This window comes from Orbicella franksi, chromosome 10, assembly GCF_964199315.1.
Source record: "Orbicella franksi chromosome 10, jaOrbFran1.1, whole genome shotgun sequence".
Classification (NCBI taxonomy): Eukaryota; Metazoa; Cnidaria; class Anthozoa; order Scleractinia; family Merulinidae; genus Orbicella; species Orbicella franksi.
In genome coordinates, this window is record NC_138154.1 from 1,125,235 (window position 1) to 1,146,292 (window position 21,058).

Below are 21,058 nucleotides of genomic sequence, written 5' to 3' on the forward strand. Positions count from 1 at the left end.
AAGGACTAATTGATTTATAATACCAGGGTAGTGTCTGTTAAATTGATAGATGAAATGATATTTAACGTCATGGGGGTTTTTCCTTAAATCCTCAGACACCTTTCTAACTGAAGTTGGACAATTGGAACTCTGAGCTCGGACTTTGTTGAATAATACGTCTCCGTGGTTTCTGGGTTCAGTCCTTACACTTCGGAGAATTGCACTCCTGAAAGGACCAATCACAATCGAGCATATCAACGGTAACGGTTCCGTGTCGGACGAGTCAAAGTCAAGATTGTCAGTGAGAATCGTAGAAGAATACTTTTATTAAACATGTGAAGACTCAGAATGTTTTAAAATACTTTTAAGAAATGTGACGTTTGCAAACCGCAGAACATCGTGCAAATACATTCATCCAAAGGAATAGGTGCTAGTAAAATGTTGATGTCAGTTGTCAAAAATGTTTACATTGAGTTCTATTTCTGCAAGATTATCTCATCTAAATATAGAACTGCTGTTTTGGTTAAAACTTGGCTTTCCAGTAACTAAATACTATGGGAATTTTCCTTCAAATGTGGGAAGTTTAGGAGCTATCGAAAACCTGACAGAACCTGTTGAAAGAAAGAACTCGGCGAAGCGTAACAATGGCTGAACTGTTTGGCGGGAAACAAGGTCACTGAAGCGGTGAACAGGTGGTAAGGTAAGGTTTCAAGATTAAGATTCCTTTAATTTAATATGAAGGTCGATGAACATATAGAGTTCACCTCCATTTATCACTGATTCCAGACTCAAATATGTCCATTGTCGATTTGGCATGATTCGGTTGTTAAACACACAGTCATTATTAATCTCACGAGCTGCGTGCCTCGCCGGGCATTTTTACGAAATTGTTCAATACTGCAGTTTCTCCAGAGCTTTGTTTACGTTTATTTGTAACAGACATCATAATAAAGATAGAATAGTACACAAGTTAACTGGCATAATATACTCAGTTAGAAAATCATTACTTTAATGGCCGATTAGCAGGAGTTTTGTCTAATGGTGGACTTAATTCAGTAAAAACTGTTAACTCACTTTGAACAAACAAAGTGATAATGTCAGCATCTTTGAGGAGTGTCGAATCTTCTTTTACTTTGAACAGATAACAGTGACTAACTTCACGAAGCAGGCTAGGGGCAATACGGTTAACGAATGTTAGTTACCTACAACAATGAAAAATTCAGCTGCTCTTCGATATTTCCTCTTTTCAATGCAGACTTAAATTCTTAAACGAATTGTCAGTGAATTACCTTAACAAGGGTAAAGACTTGTGAACAGTTATTAAGTTTCTCAACAAATTACCGACTATAGACTCCCGAGAGGTACCTAAACATAAAAGCAAATACTGAATAAAGTTCACACAGGAAAATCTTGTGCTCTTGTGAGTGGACCTTCCGGATGTTTCCACCACAGCACAGTCTGGGACTTGTTTACATGAAGGGGTTATCTGAGTAAGGAACCGCGTAACAAAATATCGACACCGCTGGTTAATATTCACCACAAATACTCTATTAACAGAAAAGAATTTTATTTGTTGTTGGGGAAATAGGTGTTTCAAATACTTAAATACAATTTTATATTTCCAAAGGTATTTTGACAATATTTGTCGCCAAATTGATCGAAGTGTTGCTAATTTTATGGAAATAACAAGGTACTTTTATTTAGTCAAATGAGCTATAAACCTGAAAAGATGAAAGTATTCTAATAAAAATCTAAGTCAACTTTTAGCTTTGAAATTGTTAAGCGAGGTTCCCTTCTTTTTTACATGTGTACATTGTAACGGTACTTTGAAAGTCTAGCGACGAAGATGGAAACAGAAGTCCTGATTAGTAACATGGGCGGCCTTCGACAAAATTGCATAATTATTTATATGAAGAAGTTTGATTTTCCCCTGCACTAAGTTTTGACTTGTAAATTCCAGGTCTGTAACCCAAATTTGGGCTTCATTTCTCATTTGCGCGGAGTTAGTTCACTTTGTGATTACAAAGCTGTCTAATGGACAGTTACTGGTGTTTCCTCTTCATTTCAAATGTTCTTACAAGTTGTTAAACTCAGCACTGGAGAAGGAGAGATAAAGGCACCATTAGAATCTTTAACTGACTGAAACGACGGAAAAATGAATTACTGAATTAAAACCTCTTTTAGCATCTTGTTGCAGCAGTGATCTTGGCCAGAGATTCTTCTTCGGAAAAACGTTGTATGCAGAGTTAAAGTGAAGCATCTGTTGGGGGAGGGGAGGGGAGGGGAGGTGAGGGGAGGGGAGTGGAGTGGAGGGGAGGGGAGGGGAGGATAGCAGGGTTGTCAACAGGACTGTAGCACGTGTTACCATACAATCTTAAAATCAAGCTACCTGTTCAACATCAGGCAAGCCTACACTAAAAGAAAGATAACTCTACAAGCTCCCGAAGGGGCCCTTTAAACAGAAACAATATTTTACAATAAATGGTAAGTACCAAGGTTTTCCACGGTCAATTGAATTTGAATAGCCTTCACATGGTTCATTGAACCTTGAACAAGGCGGTTTATATAGGTGAGTGAATCAGCAGGTACGGGTGTCTATATTCGTATTTCTGTCAGTCTAATTCGTTGACTTATCCTATAGTTGAAAAACGACTTCTGTCAAAACTTCTAGCGCATTTAAGAACAGTAAGAATTCCGACCTAAGCTTGCAACACAATTCTTTAAAGTTTCAGAGCGTTAAAAAAATTTCGGTCCTTGTGTTAGCACCTGCTATGTCAGGCAGCGAGTTAAAACGTTATATATTTTGTCTGTTTTACTGATTCACTATAACAAGCAACGGAGTATTGTCAACTGTTTCATTATGCTCTCTTTAAAACCCATCAAACGTCACGTCATTGATGCTTTTGACGTTAACTTGCAGAGAAACGTTATTCACTTGTCTTCCGCCATGACCTCGTAGAATTAACGGTGGGTCACCTAAGTGCATAACAACAGCTACGTAACTAGGCAGGGACCTGTTCTCTTTAGAACTCTACAACTAAGTATAACATGTACAGTTCTTGAAAGTCATCGCCTAAGTGGTTTTAATCAGTACTAGCAGCAGAAAGCCATCCAACTCTTTATAGGGTTTCTGCTAGCACTCCGACACGAAAATGAATGTGTAGTATTTTTGGCAAACTTTCCAAAATTGCGGTTTTTTTTACAGGGTTTCCTTTTAATCAATTGATTAATCATTCAACCAGTCGATCTGTCAGTCAGTCTGTGTCTGTCAACTTATCAATCAAATGATGTCTTTATGTTGTTGACATGCCGTCTTCAGGAATAATTTCTTCGACCTAGGAGATCAAAGTTTCTCTCCCCAAGTACAGTTTTACGGGGGTTGCGGGCACAAAAAAGGGACATTAGGGAGTTTTAGGGTTTGTACACACTAGCGACATAACGCCATAATGACATAAACATAACGACATAAGAGGGACGTTATGTTGTTATATTTGCAGTGTGAACATCCCGAGATAATGACATAATAGTAACATGACAGCATAAACTCAACGACATAAGGAAAAAAAATTATCTCTTCCTTATGTTTTTTGTCGATGTTCACATTACGGCGTAAGCTATTTTGTTAAGTTGTTATGTCATTATGTTGTGTGTCTTATGTTGCTAGTGTGAACTAGGCCTAAGAAAACCACAACAGCAACGGCAACGGCAACGTCGCTAAGAACAATAGCTGTGCACGTGCGTTATAATTCTTGGTACATTTCTTTGCCGTCCTCTGCAGGACGACAACGTGAAATGACCGAATTTTGCGTTGTCTGGAGAACGTGCACTACGACGGCTAATTTTAAAAATCTATATTTCGCCGATTTTACGCTATGTTCCATATTCAGTTAAAAATAGCTTTGACAAAGAGAAACAAACTAAATTACTTGAAGGTATCGCGAAATTCGTAGGTAAAATATAAATTCATTTTTAAATCGACGCTGTCTTCGGCGTCGCGGTCTTAGTTACTCGAACTCCCCATAACTTTAGCACGCAGCAATGCAAAACCTCTTCGTGATTTGCCCTCATTGAAAATCCCGCCCCTGCCCTATAAACTGGCTACTAAGTAGGGTTAAGCGAAGATCAAGGTATAGGGCAAAAAAGAACCCTACTCAGTTCAGGCCAGAGGGTATAAAATCTAGTACCTAAATCTCTTTACCATTGGAGGCTTTGAGGATGAATACTAATAGCTATTATTCAGCTCCGCGTATTTGAGAACCAAACGGTCAGCAAAGATTGCACTAAGAGTAATCGTTGATGTGCCTAATATTTATAAATTCTCAAACATGTATCATGTTAGCTTGGCATCAATTAGTTATCAACGTGTTTTTGACAGAGTTCAGTTTCGAAGCTACTCAGTTCTTTCACTGTCCTGTACTGATAAACACCACTCAAGCAGTACAAGCTTTCTCATGCAGGGTATCTCACGATCCTAACACGAATAACAAGAAAACGAATGGAAACCCGGGATGGAAAGTCCCAGAGCACAAATGAAATAAATTATAACTCAGCGGCTGGGTCATTGGCAGATTAATGGCGTTTGATGGTCAGATGTCACGGAGTCCCGGGGCCAAGGGAAACCCCGCGGAGTGAAAAAATACCAAGAGATACCCCCGGAGATACCTTGCGTAAAGTCGGAGAGATCAACATTTGAATTTCCAGTCCAGGTCTGACACAGCGATAACGATGATCAAGTGATGATGTCGATGGACTGGCACTGAAATGCTAAAAGAATGCGTTCTTTCATCTTTATAGCGGGTGTGTAATCTGTGACTGTAACAGACAAAGGTTCCATTATATTTCTTCAAGTCAGGCTGACTAGAGTCGGACAAACGAAACCGAGACTCGGAGATGATTTGTTTAACTTATCGGCCTCTCTCACTGGGAGTAAGAAGCCGACATCCCTCAAACAATGAAGGTTTGTAATAACTGCCTTGTCCTCATTGTTCTTAGTGTGTTGAAGAGCAGATTTGGCGGTTTTGTGGTTAGAGAGCTACCGGAAGTGATCTAACAAAGAAACGACAAAGATCAAATCACCAACGGCTGTTGTGGAGTCACTTGCGAACGAGACCTTTCTTCTCAGTTGTGATGTGCGAGCAGTGAGCAAGCTTGTGTTTGCTGTAGTGCAAATAGGAATTCGGTCGGTCGCTGGACAAAGTTTGCAGGGACGAGTTTGAAAAGCATTTAATTCAAAACTACAAGAGACACTGGCTTCTGCGCGGATACAAGGTGAGTTAGGGATCACTGCGGACACTAAATGAACTACTGTTTAGGGGATGGTCACGCTTATTGCTGAAAACTCGCTGCACTCAAGATAAAGAATTGCGGCCGGCGTTAAGTGGGCGAATGTCTTAGTTTTGTTTAAGGGTAGTTCGCATGAATATTCACAATACTCGCAAAATGAAATACATAGCGTTTGGGATTTACTTGGGTAATACAATCCACAGAAGCCAGTGTGAAGTGAACACATGTTTTGAGGGAAATCTCCACCATCTGGAGGACGTGGTGTTGGATGACAAATTATTTAGATGTAACTGGGTTTGTGTTACTGTTTCTTTGTGAGTGTCAGTGCAATTCAAAAAGTTGGCTCCCATGTGCTCCCATGTGCAGAGTTCGCATGCTGCTGGCCGCTGATGCCCGGACGCCTGGAGAAGGCCAAATTATTGACGGAATGTCGCAATTTCGATGTGTTCACAAGATTGTTCGCACACCGTTCCGACAAAATTTATATACTTCGTGGTCACATCATCGCCTCGCAGATGTCCGTTATTTCTTATTATTTTAGTTTCCAGTGTCGAAAATTAGAACAATTTTTGATCAAAAATAAGAAAGGCCTAAAAGAAAAGTATAGTTTAAACGGAAACTTGTAACCTTTCCAACCACGGAAACAATTTAGTAATAATTCAGTGTTAGCGAGAGTTGCCTCAATAGAAGTGAAACACAGAATCGGTGCCTGGGGTGATTGAAGTCTAAATTAATACCTGTCAATACTGGAATTACACAGGAAATTGAATCTGCAATTGATTTAGAAACAGCAATACGCTGCAGAACGAGAAGACAGTAATTTTACAGTTTCCTCAGCTGCGCGGCAGCCACGCATTCCGCTGATGTTTTTCAGTCATCGGACTCAGCAAATTTTGTGGCACAAAAATGCAAAGTATTTCGGCAAGGTGACGACCTACTGAAATAAGGAAATCCGTTAAAGCCATTTGTTAGGAGTTCTTAGAACATAATTCCACTGATTATAATAACTACTTGAGATGCTTAGTTTTCGTCTCGCAACGTAAAAAAAAATTGCCTCAAATGTTATTAAAATAACATTTTGTCATAAAAATACTTCATTAAAACTTTACATGATAATGTTCTTACAATCATTGGTAATACTTTAAATACTTGAAGTTTGCGGGGAGGAAGTGGTGTAAATTGCTGAAGTGATCAGAAAATCTTGTAGTCGTATTGGCACCAGAAGTGCACCTCTGTTGGCACAAGATTTTAATTCCTGGGATAAGCTTCTCTCACTGTCAATCAGCCAACATGCAGCACAGAAGGGGCACCAAACAAATAATTATAAGCTTTCAGATTCATAAAAAGGAAACCCAGAAGACACGCTGGGGGCTAAAATAGAACAGTTAATGTAAAGGCCCACGAAGTGAAACATCCGAGGTAAGGTGGCAACATTTCCAGGCCCGCAGTGCAAGTTTAAGTTTGTCTAAAACTTAACCCCAGACGCGCCAAGACATTCTGTTGTTTACGCATTTGATTTTTCTAAGTTCTTAGTTTGCCTTTAATCCCAGCAGGACTGTCTTCCTTTTCATTCGACATTCCTCCCTGCCGACCAAGAAAAACACTGACTTTGATCGTAAACTGACCAAATGATCAATCGATCCCCGACATTTTAGGGGCTGCGGGTTATCTAAGCGCGCGCGTTATTATATATACAGGCAGCAATAGTTACAACATCACATTCCTCATTTTCAATAAAGGCAGATCGTCATATATGTGCTACAGACAACCAAAAATCCAAAACTGAAATTTGTTTGTTGTTCTATTAATCAAATTCTCTCTCAACCACAGTGCTTTGCATGCGCCGTTTTCGTCATCATTCACTGATGAATTTGGAATCAAAACCTCGCTCAAAATGAAATACAGAGCGGTTTTCCATTGAGTGTCGTAAATTCAAAACCAAACCCAAACCAATTACTCACCAATTAGACCACTCAGCCAATCTCAAACAGTTGTAAAACCAAAATCAAAGCCAAAGTAATTACTTGCGACACTCAATTGAAAACTGTTCTCCGAGAACTTTGTCCTTTAATCTTCGCGACGCCGCACAGAAATTATATCTACCGAAACCAAGAACTGACTACCTGAAGCGTAGCTTCAGTTATAGAGGAGCTTCTCTATGGAACGATGTTCCTGAGGAACTCCGCACTACAAAATCTCTAGACATCTTCAAGAAAAGCATTAATAAATGGTTGTCTGCATCGGACTCCCACGCGGCAAATATTTAAACTAGTCAAGGGAAAATTTTACCTGTGATGTATTTCTTTTTTCTATTAATGTACTAATATTTTTTACCGTGTAATAAATAAAATTTTCATTCATTCATTCTTGTCCTAATCAATTACTCTTTTGATGTATGGGGAAAAACGTTTGGCGCGCAGATATATTACTGTGTCATGGAAACCTTTGCTGGTCTTGTACGCGATCGCCTATCACGCTAACTCCAACCAAATAATTATGTCATGAGTTCTGGACAATAATGCTGGGGGACCCCTGCATTTGATTAGTTCCCCTCCTGGGGATAGCGTGGGGGTGGCAATGCTCCTAGAGAACTGGTTTGGACAACTGGATACTTCGCCTTATTTTGTAATTAAAAGTAATTTCTTTCGTAACATGTGTTTATTGATCTTTTTAAGAGTGCAAGACATGGAATATAGATTGACAAAGACGAAATGGCGGACTCTGTGGCTAGCGATAGCTCTATTGGTTCTTTTTGGCGTGCACCAGTCACGCTGTGATATCCTGCCAGTCAAAGCTATTCACCATAACAACACTGCTTTACATCAAGTGTTGGAAGCTTTGGCAGCGACTTATCCCAACATAACACGGTTGTACTCCATTGGAAAATCCTATCAAGGCAAAGGCTTATGGGTACTGGAGATCACAAGGAATCCTGGGATGCATACACCGGGGAAACCTGAGTTCAAGTACGTGGCAAACATGCATGGAAACGAGGTTGTCGGACGAGAAATGCTTCTTTTGTTGGCGGATTATCTGTGTTCAAATTATGGACGTGACGAGAGGGTTACAAAACTTGTCGACACAACCAGAATCCACTTGTTACCTTCAATGAATCCCGATGGATGGGAGAGTTCTAAGGAAGGCGATTGTTCGAGTGTCAGAGGAAGATTCAACGCAAACGGTGTCGATTTGAACAGGAATTTTCCTGATCCTTACGACGGGCAGAAGAATGAACTCCAACCTGAGACTCAAGCTGTCATGAACTGGATTCACCAGGAGCCATTCGTCCTCTCAGCAAACTTACACGGAGGGACACTGGTAGTGAATTATCCCTTTGATAACCTCCCGAGAGAATTGAAGAGGTCTGGAACTAGAGTCTACTACAGTTCCCCGGATGATGACATTTTTGTTTCCATCTCCAAAGTTTACTCACTGGCGCATCCCACAATGCACAAGGGCCATCCTCAATGTCCAATCCAGCGAAGGGAAAGATTTACTGACGGGATTACAAACGGGGCGGCCTGGTACCCAATCTCTGGAGGAATGCAAGACTACAATTATTATAAAACGTACGGTAATCCTTTGTAAAACTACTTACGTCCTTGGTGTTTTTCTATTGTAGAGGACTATTATTTTCAGGTCTCTTTCAACTGAATGTTAATTATATTCATCGCAAAAAGTCGTAGCCAGCTAAATAACTGTGACAAACTATCTCCAGTCGTTTGAACGGGTAAAGGAAGAACTGAGACTCGTGTGGAACAGAACTAATGGCGTTTTATATCGCAGAACTCCCCCAAAATTGAAACAAAGCTTAAGATATTTGCTACGGTAAGAAAATACCCTAGAGCTAAGTGAGAAGATTATTAAATTAATTAAGGTGGCTTCATAGGGTAATCATTTACTGCGTTGCGCGCAAGCGTTATGTTTTGAATGCTGTTTTTACATTCGCTTTCACACCTAGTCCTCTCAAACTTATTACATGTAATGAGCAATGATTAAATGGTGTTTTCCTATCATCTCTGTTAAAAAGTTGGGATTTAGTCTTAAATTATATATGCCCAAACAAAAGTGTTTTTTACTGTTTTTATGGCTTATTTGTGACTTTCATTAATTTCCTTCGGTGAAATCTTCCAAAATTTTTACATCACATCGCCTGCAGCGGGATAAAAATTTTAAACACGAAAAAAGTAGGGTTTGTAAAGGCAGTTTCTTCGATATTTTCAAATTTATGTCTTTTACCACCGCAAAAAATCTGGCCTTATAGATTTCCCTGAAAAACGAGCTCCGACTAAAGTAAAATATTTGCTACCAATCTGCCAAATTTTACGGAATTTCACCAAGGAAACGCGAGAAAATTCACTGTCAATTTTTCTTTTTGTGCTCATGTTGACGTAATAAAGTATCGAAAAACACTGACGTTTACCTTTGAGCGCGCGCAGATTACTTCCTCAGCACTCGCGCGATCGTAAAACTATAGGGAGCCACCTTAAGAAGGGTTGTTAATGACCAAAATGTCCCATTCATGTTGTACGTAATTACTTCTGGCCCGGGTTGTTCGAAAGGTGGATAACGCTATTCACCGGATGAATCACTAACCAACGAATAGCGTGGTTTGTTTTGTTAACATTTATCCAGTGAATATTGATTTATCCGGTGGATAGCGTTATTCAGCCTTCGAACAACTGGGGCCTGAAATGTAGGATACATCTTGTTCAAAGAAAAGATTGTAGATCGATAAGTTTCTTGTTTTTCTTTTTAGAAACTGTTTTGAGATAACATTGGAACTTGGTTGCTGTAAATATCCGCCAGCTCTTTACATCATGCGCTACTGGTACGCAAACCGCGAGGCCTTGCTCAAGTTCATCGAATTGGTGCATAAGTCCGGAATAAGGGGCTTTGTAGTTGATGAGAAGGGCCTTCCTCTTGAGGGGGCAAGGATCATCATCGAGAATCGCGCCAAGAAGATTAAGACCTCCAAGGATGGCGACTTCTGGCGGCTCTTGGTTCCAGGAAATTACACCGTCCGCGTAGCTAAACGCAGATTTAAAAACTCCAAGAAGACCGTAACTGTTGATCCAGATGTATCGACAGTTGTAAACTTCACTCTGTTTAGAAAGAATTCAAATAATTTCAACAGGCGTCGGCCAGCGACGAAAATCAACGGCGCAGTCGAGCTTGAGAAACCAGCGAGTAATGTGAGCTTTCATTCGATTGTAACAAACCGAGATAAATTGAGGCTTGCAGCAAAATCACCCAAGAAATCCGTTTCTGTGGCGAGAATTCCTTCAATCGTTGCTAGTTTTATTTGTCTTGTTTTAGTGGCCAGTCTGAAATGATAAATCAAGACTTGTCCTGTTCAATTTATCGATCGTTAGAACTTTTGTTTTCACTGTCTCATAACCATTGTTAGGCAGAAAATTTGATTTGTTTGATTGGTTTAAATTTATTGATCGAATTAATCGTGTATCAAAGGAGCTCAGTCACGGTATTTTGAGTTATTTTGGCCACGTACAAAATTACCTTTAAATTGAGGGGAACCTGAAAATAATAGTTTACTAAGATAGAAAAACACCGAAGAGATAATAATAAACCATAAAGGGGCAAGGATGGTTACGGATGGAGAAGATTGAAACCGATTGAAAACGATAAAATTTTAGGCTAGGCTTAGGCTAAACTTTTCAAGATGCACAAACCGTGACGTAACTCTTTTAAGATTTGGTCATAGCTTGGTTCTCTGTTTTGCGTTTCGTCTTTTTAAAGTAGTATATTTCTTTGTCGTCGTTTTTTTTTAGAGCTTTTTCTCATTTTACATATTTAACGTCGATAACTTTATACTGGGACTATGTCTTGCAAGCTGTGGCCATTTTTTTTACAGTGCACAAGTTATCTAAATAAAGAGTTCACCAAGACCAAACAAAAAAATGCTAATCGACTGATTGTACAACAAAGTAAGAAGCGAAGACTGGAACGGACAATGAACTATCCCCTTGAAAAACACGAACATTTTTAAAGAACTGGGGCCACGTGACTCGTCACGTAACCTTTTCTCCCAACGAAGATTGCGTGACCAGCCACAAGAACGTGTGCGTTGTAGGTCACGCATGACATAGCTCCTCTATAACAGCTTTTCATTTTGTACTTTTTATTCTGGCACGTTTTGTTATCCAATATCGGAGTGCTTGGTCGATTCTATATTTCTTGCTCATATTGAGGCGTTTAAACTGACTTTTACGGCTGTTCTAATTAACCAGTTGCTTGAAACGTTATTTATCGAGATCTGTGTATTAATAAAGGCTGAGGTTTTTCTATGGTCTGAGAATTATTCAATATCGAGCATGGACCAAATGTTTTAACAGCTCGTGACAACCAGACTTCCAGGCTTTCTTAATGGCCGCGTTTAGCAGGGAGCCTGGACTCTACTCTACTAACACCCATTCCCGCTAGGCCCGCGACGTTCCGTAGGTATGATCGAATGAACTCATGGGGTTGGGACTGTACACTCCGTGGGCTAGTTAGTACAGGGAGTTTACCTGAAGTAGAATCAACGCTGGGGATCTGGAATAAGGTTGAATACTGTTGAATGTCTAGAAGAATGCAAAACCTTCGCGGTACTTTTCGTCTCAAACACCTTTATTTCGTATTCAAGTATGCGTATATTATTGTTCGAAATATAATTCGTGACAATTCCATCCTTTTGCTTATCTTGGGCCTGCGTGAGATTCCTGTCAGTAGACTGGTATCTCAGTGTACCTACAGACGCGTGTTTCCTCGACAGAAAGGGCAAAGACAAACAAATCACTTTTTCTTTTTCCGCGAACTTTTTTTCCTGACCTCGTTTGGATTCCTTCTGTTCTGGTACTGTGCACCTTTCAAGTGATAGCCAAGCTGGGAAGCTCGGCTAGTCACGTCTTTAGCAGCGAATGGCGAGGTTCGTGCGATGTAATCGGGATCAAACACATTCATGTTATCTTTCTTGCGAGGCAGACGATGCTGGCCGCGCGGCTGGTCTTCAGTGAGTACTGGGTTCTCACTGTGACGGCCGCCTTTAGGCAAAGGAAGAGGAAACTATGAAGAAATGAGAGAAAAAAAAGGTCACAAGGAAGAAAACAGTAACATAATTACAGCCCCAACTACAAACAGCGAGAGTTAAAAACCCGATGGCAAAAAAATTAAAAATGGCTGCCCTTATTTTTCAAACTAACGAGAAAAGAATAAATATGATCACACTGACCTTATTACTGACAGCAATAGGGACAGCAAACAGCCAGGTTGGCCCAAAGAGCTCATTCCAGTAAATATTAATTTTTATCTGAAAACTGATGCTCACCTTAACAGTCTTTTGGAGTACCCAAGGCTAACGCTGAAATGTGAGCTTTTCAAATCTAGGACACCAGTTCATTAACTTTATCATGTATATCAGCTGTAAAGGTGGAAATATTGAAGCACATTTCAACTGTTTACCTTCTTTCCTCTGATGTTAAATGGTTTCTTTCTGTTTGGCACTTGGTAATGAGTTACACCATCCTCATCAACACTTACTGATAATCTCACCAAAGTGCTGTTACCACAAGATGGACAAAACTTCTTCCCTAGCTGGCTTGTTACTCTGAAAGAAAAAACAATTGACTATTATTGGCTTAACAGACTCGAAAAGTTTGCTTGTCTCACCTGACCCAGCAGAGCAATGTCATATATCTTGGCAATCTTTTGGATGGGATGTTCGTCTGACTCCATCAATCAAAATCTTAGGAGCGCACCCCTCCCTGTTGCTGTGCTGTCAAGGTTTTTAAGATAGAGGTGTTGGACCTTTCGAAACATTTAAAATTTTGTTGGTTTGTTTGGTATGAATATCACATCAATGAAATACAAGTCAATCATTGTTCTATTGGCAAACAAAGCTCGAGCAACAAAATTGGTCTGTAAAATCTGTCGCTGCCCTTGAAACTTTACTCCTTGGTCAATATTTGTTCATCCGTCAGATGTTTCAGCTTCTGGCTTTTTAAGCCAAAAAAGGAGAGTTTGAAAGCATTTTACTGTATATGTATAGATGGTTTTCACTGTCACGCAACGAAAAAATAAATCGAAAACTATTCAGTGGGTAAAGTCAAGAAATTTTGATATTATAGGAGACAGGTAAAGGAGAAACTTCTCCAATTTTTGGGTCTCTGCGTTTTCCCAAACTTCAGATATTTGTCGAAATGTTTTGCACAAATTTACAGAGCCCAGTATGGAGCCGCCATGTTGGTGGAGCTCTGTGCTCCACCAACATGGCGGCCGGAAAATAGTGCAAACATCTGGAACTTACTTTGGCTATCTAGGTGACTGATTATCTGAACTGAGCCAACAAACATTTACACAAGCACTTTTCCTAACACTTTAACTCCTAAAAAGGCTAAAAATCATTAGATAAGTGTATATTTCTCCACAAACGCGATCGAAGTGGTATGTCACGCACCGACATAACTCTGAACTTCAAACGGCACTGGTTTCTAAACCAAGCACACTATTGAGCTTAAAAGTTGTAAACAGATTTAAGTTTAGATCCCCTTATGCCTTATGAGGATAAAAATTTTCGTGGCTCTTTAGTTTTGGATTTTGGAATTTGATGACGTCACGTGAAAACGATCTATATGAATGTGCAGTAATTCTTAAAGTGCCACTAACCCCCCCCCCCCCAAATTTTTTTTCTTTTCATAAAACCTACTAGTTTCCCTGCATTTCTACAGGTGTTTGAACGTGTAATTTCTATGTTCACCACCACACAAAGTGGGATCTGGGTCGGGCAGACTAGTGACATCACTTCAGGAACCGGGCTGAAACACTCAAGAGACTTTTGGCTGAGCTCCAAGGGCTGTCATAACATTTTTGGGTTATTTGTGATTTGCATTTTATCAAAACTGGACAAGAGTTTTAAGTGAAAGAACTGTATCAGTCTAGCTATGATTTGGACTGCTGTGATGTAGATATATTTTTTTTCCATTTCAAAGTGTGGGTTGCCAATGGAGACCACCACGTTGTAATTTAGGCCAGGATCAGGATCAACAATTTGCCAGTCCATTGGGGTTATAAAGGTAAAAATAATGGCAGAAGAGTTAAGAAGGATGAAACACTGCTTAAAAAAATGTTTGTAAGCCTTTACAGGCCATTTTGACAAGCAAGTACTGGGAAATTTTGATTAGTTGCAGTTGCATTTAGCCATCTGTAACATGGAGGGTTGGGAAGAAGAATAAGAGTAGGAGCCCAACTTGTCCTTCATACTCAACCCCATTCTCTTGGTCACTTATCTCAACTAACCAGGTTATCTTGTATGAATGGCACAACAGCACATTATTACAATGTGTCACTCATGTGAGGATTGGGGTGTACAGTAGTATTAACTTGCTTGTATATCCTCCAATAAGTTGACAACATGGAAGCATCAATAGAAAGGACATCACTGAGAAATATACATAATACTTAATGTACCTGAAACAGGCATAGCACTTCAGCACATAGCTCCGTGCCTCCCTAATCAACATACCATCCACTGAAATCACACGGAACCCCATCTGGATCAACACATTCTAAAATAAAACAAATCATTTCCAACATCACTGTTAATAAAGGAAGTGAAGAATGATCATTGCAGTAAATTTTCCAATATAGGCAATTGGCAAGAAGAAGCCTGAAAAAAATCAGGGCTTCAACAGGATTCAAACCCGTGACCTCTGTGAATACGGGTGCGATGCTCTACAAACTGAGCTATGAAGCCACACATTGGGAGCGAGGTCAATTAATTGAGTGCGTATATTCCCATGAGGAGTGATATAAGAAATAATTCATATTTGAAGTGCGATTGTAGATGTGTTTTATTGCAGTCAAAATAGGAATCAAGACAACCTTCTTATCTTTTGTTCTCTTTATGGGAGTACCTACATTTATGTAGTTTCCAACTCAGGAAAGACTTTCACAAACTCATTAACAATTCATCAAGTTTAAACAAAGGAAATCATGACCATCACAGTGTTTGGATATCTGATCTTAATTAGCATAGATTTTGATTTTACTTCTCTGTCTTCTCCTTGTTTTTAGTTTCAATTGAGAAAATACATCAAATGCTCAAGACAGTGTTTCACCACATTACCAAACACCTTGAAGTTCATCAAAAACATTCTGTATGCACCATATTTTCAACAGTTACTCTCTTCTAGGTGTTTGTTAATGTTGTCAAACATGGTCTTTTGTGTTTGATGTATTACCTCAAGTACATTGACAAGGATGCAAGGTAAGCCATTTAGGGCACATGAATTTGATTCAAGCACATGACATCGCAGCTAAACAGCTACTGATGTATTAACTTCCACTTCAAGTACATGCAAATAAAAGGTTAAAAGGCTCTTGAGGCACTTCATCAACTAAAACAAGATATAATAGTGTATGTGTAATGTGCAGCACACATAATTTGCGACTTTAGTCTATTGACTATGCTTCGGCATTTTTAAAGTTTTCTTGAGGGTTAGTGCTCAAAATTACTTATTCATATCACCCTGAAATTGCATTACTACCTGCATTGCGAAGTCAGTTGTAAGACAACCCACAGTTACATTAGCTGGGACTGCATCAAGAGTTTCTTTCCCCATCTGACTCTTGATGTGCTTTATGTTATCAGGTGTAATCCAGCCATCATCATCATCATCATTGTCATCATCATCGCTGTTGCTGTCCAAATCATCATCATTATCAACATCCTCGTCATTTTCCTCAAATCCCTCATCATTGTCTCGTGAATCATTTAATGTAGTATTATTTGTAGTCAGTGTCTCCATTCCAGTTGTAATTTCCACTACTGTTGATTCATTGTTCTCGTCATTTGTAGTGTTACTGCTTATTTCAGTTCTTGAGAGATCAACTATATATTCCTGACTTGTGTTTGGTTTGTTGTTGTGTTGCTGATCTGTTACAATTTCTTTGTGGTCTGTTCTGTCACTCTCTACAATACTAATTTCCGCCTCTTCCTTGTTATGTTCACTTTGTCCACTTTCAACGTTTGATTTCTACATGGCCAAAAAAAGAAAAAGAATGTTATTTAGATTGCTAGATAAACAGCTAGGTGACACCTATTAAGATAAGGTAAATATTGATATAGTACTGTTAAAAACATGGTTTTGCTACCTCTTAGGGTGTTAAGCCTCAAAAGGTCCACAGTGGGAGCTTTTGCGGTACTTTTTAGGATATTGGGCCGAAAAAATATCACAGGAGATAATGTGTTATGAATTGGCACCCCTTAGGGGAGAAAAAAATTTAAGCCACGCTGACAAAAATAGATCTTGGTTCCTCTTAGGTGTTCTTTTCAAAATTTCCGACAAGCACCTCGTCTTTTTTATATAGGGGTCCCTCCCTCCCGGGGGTATATATCCTGGTTTTATAGCATAACACAGCATTCAACTCACTTTTTCTACAAAGAACCCAGGAACTAGCTTTCCTGTGAATCCCTGAGTGAACTCAACCTGCAGATAGACACATTCAAATACACATCAATGCTACTTAAAGATATTACGACTTCTTCTCTCCTGCTTATAGTAAGTTTCCTAGACAAGTTAGTATTCGGGCTTTAAAATAGATACATTGTATATCACCCTGTTGTGGCTATTTGTAGTTTAGATGATATACTATGCCTTTAGAATTTTTGCATTTCCTCGTATCCAAATTAGCATTTTTTTTTTTTTCGCAGATTTCTATTTAGCTGATTTGAGGAGGTACCTAAATCACGTTCTGACCTGTTTGGTGGGTCTTGTCTTAATGTGGTCTATTCCACAATGTTCCTTTTCCAGCTGGTATGTGAGAGCCAGAACTCTCAAGTCAACAACTGAAAGACTTCTGAAATCTCCTGTCAGTTTGGCAAATTCTGACACTGTAAAATAACACACAGATTACCAAATAGTCCATTTAAGCAAGGTGAATCTAGAATAAATAACCATTTTACATTCACTTCTGTATACATAAATTATCACTAACATTCTATTCTTCCTTAGTATAAATCTACTAGTGCTCTATCATGAATAATAGTGAGTAATGTAGCACTGTGCGCTTGTTAACAAAATGATGGCCAATTCTTTGCATTTTTGAGGTATCTGTGAAGACGATTTAGATGAAGTTTTGAGTGACTAGTAGATTTATACTAAAACAATTAGATTATTCGTTATTGATTTCTATGCCTGATCACGTGATAGGAATCTTGAGCTCATAATCCAATTGCTTATTATTGTTGAATTTGACGACAAATTTCATATTATGACTTAGAGGGCTGTCAACATATTCAGTTCTTCCCTGCTTTATGTTAACTGGATCTTTGTGGTGGGTGGGGAGGGGGAGGGGGTGTGACAGGGTAAGCCAAGTCAATTTCTGAACCTTAGTGCAGCACATTTTTTACCAAAAGCAAAATAATTCACTTTCATGTCAAGAACAGGACACAACAAAAACAGGAAGTTTTCACTTGCATCTGTGATTGGCACACAGTTGAAATAGACTTACAAGTATAGAAAAATTAAAGCATACATGTGGTAAGTAGATAGGAGGTGAAATGTTGTTGACCAGCAGATAAACGCATTGAAAACTTAAATACATGACAGCCCTCCAAGGCCACATACTAATGATTATGGTTCTCTCTTCTGAATACCGTGGCCAGAAATTATAAACATATGTGACACCAAGAAGACACTGTCACAGTTCCAATAACCAGGCAAAAAAGAGTAAGTTTCATTCAATTTATAAAAGCTTTTTCATCATGTTATAGGCAATAGATTGTGCTGAAATCTTCATGTGTGCGCCACAAAAGTAAACTGTAGTGACTGGAGTGCAGTCACTACACTGTAGTCACTACTTGCCTTGGGGAAGCAAGATTCAAAATGAATTTAATTTAAGAACAAATCGATGATCACTGTAAATTAGTTTTTATATAAATTCATTTAAATGTACTTAGTTTTTCTATTTAATTATTAAGTGTATTCGGAGATACTAGCACAACAGTGCTACTGTAAAAAATCCAAATAGAAATAAAGTTTATGAATGTGTATGTTACTATGTGTGTAATGTTATGGAGGGGACAGGGGAGGGGATATGACCTAGATGTCCATTATTGGACATTGAGCAGGGAACATGTGAACATGTCAGCAGCCCCTAAAATCAACAGGGAAAAGAAGAAAAAACGTTTTAATCTAAAACAGAAGAAGTTGAGACACTTTTAGAAACTGGCACTTTTGAATATTTAACCTCTTATTCTATTTTATTTGCATCTAGTGTTAATTCTCTCATGCCCCCACCCCCCAATTCAATGTTGTGTAGGTGCTGTAGTCTGTGCAGTCTAAGAAATAGAAAAATCAACATTGTTTGGGGGGGAAGGGGGGGAAGTGTTTCTAGATGCTCGGAAATCGAAAACTGCCAAGTGTCTTAACACTTTCGTCGCACATTGTAGGTTAATTCTGAATACAAGTGACTTATAAACAGCTGGGATCTGGGTCTATAGTGCAGTTGCATAAAGGATAGATTACTTCATTCATTGGACAAATCACTATCCAAGGCCACTGGATAGCATGGTTTGGTTTTGTGTGAATGACTCAAGTCACTACATCTCCTTTATACTCTTCCTCCCCAGTCCTAGTCAAATAGTCAAATTTTAGGTGTTTAAATTGTAAAAACTTATTTTATTTATTTTGTCCCCTATTAGTAGAGGGTTTTTACCCTTGGCTAGACTTCTTTGACAGGTTAATAAAGTTCTCATTCATTCATTCATTCATTCCTCCTCCGTGGTTCATAAGATACAGCCGTGTAACAGGTGATGTACGTCGGGTTGAGATTTAGAAACTAAAATTAACTGTTTAAAATCCAGTTATCCAAACCTTACCAGCGTGCAGTGCCTCTGTGGTTGGTTCTCTGAAGTGAATACTGTAAGGCAATACCGCCAAACGCTGCTTAGTTGCCGCATCTCTGATCTCATTTATGACATCTTCAACCGTGTACACGTTGTCACACAGTTCGTGAAGCGGTGCATTCTTCAGAAAAGCAGCCGCGTCCGCCACTATGTGTGTTATTTTGGCAGTGCTTCCTTCCGCCATCTTGGTTTCCTCGTGTTTTTCTATTGATAACCGCTGACCGAAATGTCTGGAATAAAAACTTGCGCCAAACTTGCGCAATCACCGCGCCATACACAATGCAACACGGGGATAACAGGGGAGGTATTAGTAGTGCTAAGAAGGGAGGGGAGGGTAGGGTAGTTACCACGCGGACATCAGTTTTGAATGACAGAAAGATTTTCGCAGAAGTTACAAGACCTTACAACAGGTTTAGCTAGCAACCCGCACAAAGTGTCAAGTTGTGCTTATCTCGTGATCTCTTCTTGGGCACTCTGTACGGAAAAATAACTTGTAAAACAGATTAATTACCAAGTCGAAGATTCCCTTTTTTCGGTCTTCTAAAGAGAATGGAACAGGTCATAGTTTTTGACTGGGCAGGAAATGTAAGTTCATCGGCGTAAAGGCTGACGCAGACGGGTGCTTCAAACTGGGACTTCTATAACGCGCGATACCAGTATGAAGTTAGAGGTTTAAATAGTTGATTAAAATTAGTTTAATAATACGTTCTTTGGGCTCATCACGCAATCTTCCTGGGAAAGGAAGATTGCGTGACGGGCAGAAAGTCTGCGTAGGAGGCCAAGGTAACCTAAGAGAGCAGATCTGAACGAATGCTCGGTAAATAGATCAGGATAAGGAACGGGGGCAGTGAGAAGTTTCGAAGGACAATGTAATGTGGAAACACAGGAGAGCATAGCGCGCTAACGACGACAACCGGCCAAAAAACAACAACAGCGGCTTTTGTTTTTGACTAGATCAGGGTTTGGTAGCCAAAGTTTCGTCGTGGTGGCATAAGGTGTTAGTTCTGAGACAGAGATCTCTGACCCCCTCCTATGTGGTTAGCAACTTAGGATACTTTACCTCACAGCTGTGTTTTTTTTTTACATTCAAACCATTCAACTGGATCAGTAACGGGGAATTCAGTGCGGACTGATCATGCGTCTGATGGACTAGCCTGCTATCCAACTTAGAAGAGGGTCAGAAACTCAACTGATGGAGGGGTAGTTAGGTTTTTGAACTCTAGATCGGAAGGACTGACGTGGTAGCGTGATAAGCGAGAGAGATAATAGGAAACCCGTCGATATTTTTAGAGATTACGTCGAATTTCGGCATCTGAGACGATTAGGACCCACCCTGGGAATACTGTCAGGCCGTGAACCACTGACATCATCGGGTAGTTTACCTCCTTCCGTCGTTACAGAATCCATTACTCCTAAAAAACCGAGGAGGAGTTCCGGAACTAAACAGTCTAAACTGACAAGAGAATGAAACTGTGAGACAATAAGTCTAATCTAATGACCTTCCTATCCTAGGCTCCGCACCAAGAAAATACTGATTACAGTAATCTTTTCACGAAGAGGGAGCGGCCGCCCCGGAACCTCGTCCTGGGACCTCCGATCCCTATTCCGATCTATTTCCCCTAGCAGGTACAAAACGCAGGTCACAGGTCACAGGTTAAAGGCAGTTATTCCAAGTTTCTTTCATATGAATATATACTAGTTATGTAACGCTATCGAGTGGTATACTTACAGGTTAGCGCACTCAGCGAGTGAATTATCGGGATTTACCTGCACGAGTTCACTAACAATGAACGAGAAATTTCAACACCGCACTCAGCAAAGCCTCGTGCGGTATTGAAAATTTCGAGTTCATTATTAGTGAACGAGTACAGGGAAAAACTGATATCTAAC

General features: G+C 39.6%; 2 protein-coding genes across 6 annotated transcripts; one reads left to right on the plus strand and one right to left on the minus strand.

Moving 5' to 3' along the window:
• The first annotated feature begins 540 nt into the window (after positions 1-540).
• Positions 541-11,478, plus strand: LOC145501314 (carboxypeptidase D-like). Of its 5 annotated transcripts, none has more exons than XM_081480804.1 (3): positions 541-679; positions 7,938-8,831; positions 10,022-11,478. In XM_081480804.1, the coding sequence occupies exons 2-3, from the start codon at positions 7,948-7,950 to the stop codon at positions 10,596-10,598; spliced, it is 1,461 nt and encodes a 486-aa protein (XP_081336930.1). In that variant the 5' UTR covers positions 541-679; positions 7,938-7,947; the 3' UTR covers positions 10,599-11,478. The 5 variants fall into 5 exon arrangements, with proteins under 5 accessions (XP_081336930.1, XP_081336928.1, XP_081336929.1 ...); XM_081480802.1 differs by lacking the exon at positions 541-679 and having other exon boundaries at positions 3,805-8,831; positions 10,022-10,644; positions 10,677-11,478; XM_081480803.1 differs by lacking the exon at positions 541-679 and adding an exon at positions 3,805-5,247.
• A 145-nt stretch (positions 11,479-11,623) lies between these two features.
• On the minus strand, positions 11,624-19,431 carry LOC145501316 (RNA-binding protein NOB1-like). The gene is made up of 7 exons (XM_081480805.1): positions 19,142-19,431; positions 17,019-17,152; positions 16,692-16,748; positions 15,807-16,295; positions 14,728-14,825; positions 12,724-12,868; positions 11,624-12,327 (listed from the first exon to the last, which is right to left on the minus strand). Exons 1-7 carry the CDS (start codon positions 19,350-19,352, stop codon positions 12,058-12,060), a joined length of 1,404 nt encoding a protein of 467 aa, XP_081336931.1. The 5' UTR covers positions 19,353-19,431; the 3' UTR covers positions 11,624-12,057.
• Positions 19,432-21,058: the final 1,627 nt, after the last annotated feature.

What these genes read in the sequence shown, in the direction of transcription:
- LOC145501314 (XM_081480800.1), top strand. Translation starts at nt 7,840, where the DNA reads ATGCTCCTAGAGAACTGGTTTGGACAACTGGATACTTCGCCTTATTTT. An exon ending in GACTACAATTATTATAAAAC is followed by an intron (nt 8,832 to 10,021) that starts GTACGGTAATCC and finishes TTTTCTTTTTAG; the next exon opens with AAACTGTTTTGAGATAACAT.
- LOC145501316 (XM_081480805.1), bottom strand. Translation starts at nt 19,352, where the DNA reads ATGGCGGAAGGAAGCACTGCCAAAATAACACACATAGTGGCGGACGCG. An exon ending in AGACAAGACCCACCAAACAG is followed by an intron (nt 16,749 to 17,018) that starts GTCAGAACGTGA and finishes GTCTATCTGCAG; the next exon opens with GTTGAGTTCACTCAGGGATT. An exon ending in CTGGGTTCTTTGTAGAAAAA is followed by an intron (nt 16,296 to 16,691) that starts GTGAGTTGAATG and finishes TTGGCCATGTAG; the next exon opens with AAATCAAACGTTGAAAGTGG.